This window comes from Pipistrellus kuhlii, unplaced genomic scaffold, assembly GCF_014108245.1.
Source record: "Pipistrellus kuhlii isolate mPipKuh1 unplaced genomic scaffold, mPipKuh1.p scaffold_m20_p_3, whole genome shotgun sequence".
Taxonomy (NCBI): domain Eukaryota; kingdom Metazoa; phylum Chordata; class Mammalia; order Chiroptera; family Vespertilionidae; genus Pipistrellus; species Pipistrellus kuhlii.
The window spans coordinates 115,715,902-115,722,631 of NW_023425529.1; the positions used below are offsets into that span (position 1 = coordinate 115,715,902).

The following is a 6,730-nucleotide window of genomic DNA, read 5'->3' on the forward strand; positions in this document are numbered from 1 at the left end:
TGTTTTCATGCAATTGTCTGAAAGTAAGTGGCATGCAGGAAAGATTAATAAGAGGTTCCAGTATTTGCAGGTCCGAGGACTAATCCCAAGATGCTATTTCAGAAGTCATCTGATCAGGCAGGCAGACGAGCAGTTAGGGGCATCAGGCAGGCAGGCAGAGGGGTTAGGGGCAATCACACAGGCAGGCAGGTGAGCAGGTAGGAGCCAGCAGTCCCACATTGCAATAGGGATGCCCAAATGCCACTATAAGCCCAATCAGGCCTTACTGGCAGTCAGATATCCACCAGTGGGTCCCAGATTGCTAACGGGTGCAGGTGGGGCTAAGAGGAACCTTCACAATGCCCCACTCCCCATGCACATATTTCATGAAATGGGCCTCTAGTAAAATATAATGATTCACTGCTAAAATATTTTATTTCCTTGTGCAGTGCCATCATTTTGGCAGTTTGGAAATAACCACAATGAGGATATTTACATAAGGGAAATGAACAAAAATTATAAACTCAGACTTCATTTAATGTATTATTGAATGCTTAGACTTATAAAAGAGTGGTGGAGAATGTTAACCATGTAGATAATACCAGTAAATATAAGGTATACATGGGTTTAAATTGTACATAGAAAAAAAAATTGGGAAAATCAGCTTTTCTTACAGTATTCAAAACCTTTAGTTTCATATAGTAAATAAGTCAGTTGATTTATAGAGGAATTAGTGAAATTCAAATATATATCTCAGATTGTTATCTATCTTTGTATTGGTTAAAATAGTACTTTTTTTTATGGCAAACATTCTGAGCCAACATTAGATTAACCATCAAATGTGATGCCAGGTTTGAACAAAATTGGGATTTTTATATATTGTTTCTGGGTGGGAAGGCAAAGTGCATGACCACTTTAGATGACAGTTCTATAAATGTGAAACATTGACCTAGACTACAAATGTTTGACAACTAACAGATCTATATAAAAAAATAACTGAATGCAAATATTTCAAACAGATTTATTTATAATACCCCAAATCTGGAAATAACCAACCTTATAAAGTGATCAATAGATGAAGTTGCTACCAATAGAACATAATATGACTCTGCAATAACACAAATTCAATATTCACATAAACATTTGTATTGGATCTCAAAATATCTGTGGCATTAAGGAAATCAGTATTTGTAAAAAAAAAATACACACCTTATAGTGTATATAAAATTATGAAAAATATGAACTAATCTAATGTAAAGGATGGAAAATTAATGATTGCATGGAAGACAGGGAAAGTCAGAAAGAGAGATAATAAAAGGGCAGGAAGAAAATGTAGAGTGTGGATAAGGATTAGAGTTGTGGGTATAGGAAATAACACATAAATATACCAAAATAAACTTTGTTTTCACCGTGTACGTCAGCTGGGTACGTCATCCAGTGTATTGAAACATTCTGGTTTAATTCCCATGTCAGTGCATGTCAGCTCCTCACAGGTACCCCGTAAGGGGTGTACAGGAGAGAGCTCATGAATGTTTCTCTCTCTCTCTCCCCTTTCCCTCCTCTTTTAAAAAAAAATTAAATAAAATAAACATATTTTTAATAATTAAAAAAAAACAACCCACAAGTGGTGCAGTTTGTGTACTCACAACTAAAAGCCTACTTTTGCCACACCTTGAATATAGTGACAGATAAGATTTCACCTGCGGTGGTTTTACAGCTTTGTCTCTAGGTCAAGTCTCACAAAGTAACACACATTAGAAAAATGCACTTTCTTGCATGTCAGTTCTCATTTCTTGCATGTCAGTTTTCATTGGCAAGCAGTGAATACTACTGCCCTGGGAATCAATAGGAAGGCTTAACAGTCACAAAATTCACAGTCAGGTATGGATTACAGGATTAGCCTTCATCCACCCTGAGTTCTTACATATTGAGAAATGACCTGAGGTAAACACTTTAGAGAGACCAGGGGGTACACACAACCATTAAATTGTTTTCTCCACCAATGACTTCAGCTACCTCAAAAAGTTTTGGAGGTCCTGAGAATGTCTGTAAACAAAGGTCACACAAGCCACAAGCTCAGGAACATTTTTCGATTATACATTCAAAAGAGACAAATTCCATCTAATTTACTGCAGTCTCTCCCATCACAATGAATACAGTGTTTCTGTCTCCATAGTAGTTTAAACTCAGGATTTTATAACAAATGTCACAAGACCATGAAATTTCATACTTGATGGGAAATGGCTTGTTTGCAGTATGTGGAAAGGAGTTTTCCTAAACATTACTGAGACTTGCATAATATATACTGTGAACAGAACATAAATCATATTGTTCACAGAAGGACAACAAAATCCTCCTCTTCTGAGTGATCACTAACCTCAGCAATAACCATGGTACAGGGATGTAAATTAAAACCCCAAAGACATGCCACTTTCTTTTAAGACCTTGGGCAGCAATACAAAATAAGCCGGTATTTGGACAAGGGTAGTTTCAGTGATTCAGAAGGGAGGGCATAATGTCAGAAATTATGCTCTCCCTTCTGAATCACTGAAGGTTTGACAGTCCCACAGTATCTGTTCACATCCACAAGCTGACAGATCACAATGGTGCTTTCAAAACATGGAAGGAAGTGAATAAAACCAACAAAATAAAAGGTACATCAGCAAAAAACCTTTACTGAGATATCATAAACTAGAGCCAGTGGGGTTGAGATTGGTGAAATAGAATCTAAGCCAATCACCACAGCATAATGTGAGAACCATCTTGAGAGGTACTACCTCTTTGCTGCAGATGGGTATTCTGGAAAAACCATGAGTTAGGCCCATTTCCTAGTCAGAAAGGAAGGAATGAAGATCCTGCCAAGAATTAGGACTATTTATTTTTATATATGAGGCTTTACTTAAATGTTGCAAATTATCACTTTATAAAAAATAAATTTTTATTATTTCAGAGAGAAAGGGAGAGGGATAGAGAAATAGGAACATCACTGATGAGAGGGAATCATTGATCAGCTGCCACCTGCATGCATGCCAGAGTATCGAGCCCACAAGCCCAGCAAATGCCCTTGACTGAAATTAAATCCAGGACCCTTCTGTCTGGAGGCCAACACTTTATCTACTGTACCAAACTGGCTAGAGTGTGTTCAGAATATTTAGAATTCATTCAAGCACAATATAGCATTCAGGGTTTTTTTTGTTTGTTTGTTTTTTGTTTTGTTTTGTTTTCACTGATTCACACTGTTCAAGTGAGCCAGATGGTAGAGGAGAAATCACTTCAGCCATAAACCTTCACAGTGACATCAAGCACGTAGTACACTTGGGCAAGATAGCCATTGTAGCGGTTCCTGAAAGCCTCACTTGTACCTGAAACTTATGAGGAATCTAACAGTGTGCGTGTCCTAATAAATGGGATCATATTTATGCAAATGTGTATTAGAGTCTCCTTCAGTGTTGTTATGGTGGGTAAAGAAAAGGACACATTCCCTAAACATTCAAGGCTTTTATCCACTGTGAATTCTCAGGTGTCTTATAAGGTTATATTTTTGGGTAAATGATTTCCCACAATATGTACATTCATATGTCTTTTCTCTAGTGTGCACTCGCTGGTGCTTATTGACATTAGACTTAAAACTGAAGGACTTCCCACATTCACTACACTTATAAGGCTTTTCTCCAGTGTGAATTCTCTGATGTTGAATAAGGGTGGAACTCTGACTAAAGGACTTCCTACAATCCGTACACTCATATGGCTTTTCTCCAGTGTGAATTTGCTGTTGTTTATTGACATAATATTTACATCTAAAGGACTTCCCACATACACTACACTTATAAGGCTTTTCTTGAGAGTGAATTCTCTGATGTCGAGTAAGGGAGGAACTCTGACTAAAGGACTTCCTGCAATCTGTACACTCATATGGCTTTTCTCCAGTGTGAACTCTTTTATGTTGAATGAGGTTAAAGATTCATTTGAAACCTTTCTTACATGTGTCACACTCATAAATCAGTTCTCCAGAATAGACACCCTGACATTCAACAACTTTCTGTGTCTGGCTGGCAGCTATTTCACATTCAGTCCACTGGTGGTGACTTTTTCCACTAAGATATTCTTGGGAGATATCACTGCCACTGTGTTGCTCTTCTGTATTCTGAGAGGCCTGGGGCTGTAGAACCTTATCTGAGGTAGCATGGACATCTTTTCCAACCTCCCTGCTTTTTGAAGGCACCACTGATAAGTAGAAGCTGCATCTGGTCACAAATGAGGGATTGTCCATAGCATCTTTCCTGTATGCCTCTCCAGTGACATCTTTCTGTTGCTGGTGAGGGTTTGCACTGAAACAGAAGTCTTTCACACATGCGGCCCTAAAGAAACGATTGTGCTCCAAGTATTCTGCTTGTGACTTCGTCAGGTGCAAAATATATTTTAACACTGAGAAACACCACTTACAGGGATGTGACTTCTGGGTTGCTGGAGCTGTCTGAGAAGCCCCGACATGTGGTTCTCCTTGTACATAAACACTAGGATCATCATCCTTTTCATGCCAACAACCTGAAAATAGAAAAAAAATGTGAGGAAGTGAATGATGACTGTGGTGACAGGGGGAAGTTCCCTTACAAAGTGTGTGGCCCTTGACACCTAGGCTCTATGCAATTTTCAGAAAAAATAAAATGTAAAGGAAGAATTAATAAGAGGCATCTGTGAATTTCTGGGCCTCTTCAGTTCAGAAAAGAAGGAAGACTACACTGGGAATATGACACAAAAATGGAAAACACCATGGGGAAGAGTGGTTAAGACTTCCAGCCCTTCCTTAGGCTAACAGTGTTCATAAGCAAAATTCTGCAGAGACATTGGCCAACTCTGCAGAATTTTACTTATGTCTTATTCAATAAATGAGTAGTTGGTGTTTGAAACCTACTTAAGCATGTATGTGCATGTATGTGTAAGTCAGTGTTGAAGAATACTGCAGAGGCAGTAATGCAGAGGAACAGGTGATGCAAAAATGCCACAAAGGTGAACATAGCCAAAAGCTATGGGGAAATAACATGTCAGAAAAAATAAAGGAGGTAAAAGATAAGATAGAAATGTGGTATAGCCAGTGGCACTTACAACTGAAAACTGATGGAAAAGAGCTGGTTCCTGTATGAAGGAGGGTTTTACAAGAACATCCCATGGTTCATGCAAGTAAAGACCATCAACTGGCACAGTCACCTAGGAATTTATCTTTATGAAAGTGGCAGAAGTAGAATCTGAAAATAGTCACCCTCCCAGGAAGAGAAACAGCAGGTGGGATCAATTAAGCTATCTGTAAGGCACCTAACTCCCAGAAACTCCCTGCACTTGCTGAGGCAAATATTGTAAGAGAAGTTTGTGGAGTTTATTGCTCAGGGCTCTCCACAGTGATCATCACTGGCAGCCATCACACATTTAAAAAGACAGTGAAGAATATCTGCAGAGCCCATAGTCTGGCTTTGTGAGAGAGAGCTATGCCTAGGAAATAAAGTAAGAGAGAACATCACCTCGGGATACTTGGAGAGATGTGAAGTTCTTACCTATAGATGCTACAAGTGTAAACACTTCCAGCATCACATCCCAGTACTGAAGTCTCTGAGCCTCATCAAGAAGATCCCATTCCTCCTGAGAGAAGGCAATGACCACATCCTTGAAGTTCATATCCTGTCATAATGAGGACAGTACAGGCCATGATCAGATTCTCTGTTAATATTCCAAATCTGTCATACTCTTAAACCACCATATCCATCTGCTCCCTCTACTCCCCACGTCAGGTAAGATACTAGGCCTTGGTCCCATCAAAGTCGATCTTTCCTTATATTCCTACTGATGCTGTGTATTCCAACAACAATAAGGAGCTGAGCAGATAGATACCTGTGCTCTGGGCCTCAATGTGAGTCACACCACAACATCTCAATAACAGGGGGTGTCAGGTGTTAGGGCAATGAGAGCTGTTGCACATAAAGGGAGTGTGAATGATTCGGCATTGGTCTTATTAGGTAATATGCTTGTTTTCTCTCAATTTTCCCTTCCAAGACACCAAAAACATGATCTCACACTTTACCTTTCTGACTCCAAATCCAGATGTTGAGGCCATTACTCACTACATTTTTTGTCACATAATTCTTTGAACCACACTCCTCTCACACAGCTTCATTCCAATAGGCACAACCTCACTGGTATCATAAATATGCTGTGACAAGGACAAGTTGTTTCCTAATTAACTTCTTTTTCAAAATTCTAATTTATCACTTCTATCATGTATTTCTCTCTTATCATCTCCCTTCCTCATGCTAGTGGAGGTTTTCAAGCACAGGTGACAGGGATATCTACTATCTCATTCCTCTTGATTACTGGGGCAACCCTCAACAAGAAACACCAGGTGAGCATATAAATGACATTTAAACTCTTCATCTAGAATGTAGAACCACAACAAACTTCCTTTTCAATAATTACTCTAAAATTCCCCATATCATCCAGTCCTGCCCAGAAATGGACTCAGCCTTCTTTCATTATTATGTTAATAACAGGGTCCTGCCACCATGAATTCACATATCCTCTCCAAGTGACATTTTTTTTTCTTCTACCACACCTGTCTCACATATAAACTCCCAAATCCTAAGCACCCATAGTCATCTCCTTGGCCTCATACTCATTATTGAGCATGTGTAACCCAGAGAATACCTAGAAAATTCAAATGGGTGATGCACTACCTATAATCTCATAGTTCACAACTATAGAGGAA

The 6,730-nt window shown here is 39.0% G+C and overlaps 1 protein-coding gene across 1 annotated transcript; it reads right to left on the bottom strand.

Annotated features, from left to right (window-relative positions):
- Positions 1-3,205: 3,205 nt before the first annotated feature.
- On the bottom strand, positions 3,206-6,082 carry LOC118729631 (zinc finger protein 772-like). Its single transcript, XM_045587782.1, is given in 4 exon segments — positions 3,206-4,408; positions 4,411-4,524; positions 5,503-5,649; positions 6,050-6,082. Coding segments are annotated over 4 exon segments (762 nt in total). The 3' UTR covers positions 3,206-3,940.
- Between the last annotated feature and the right edge of the window lie 648 nt (positions 6,083-6,730).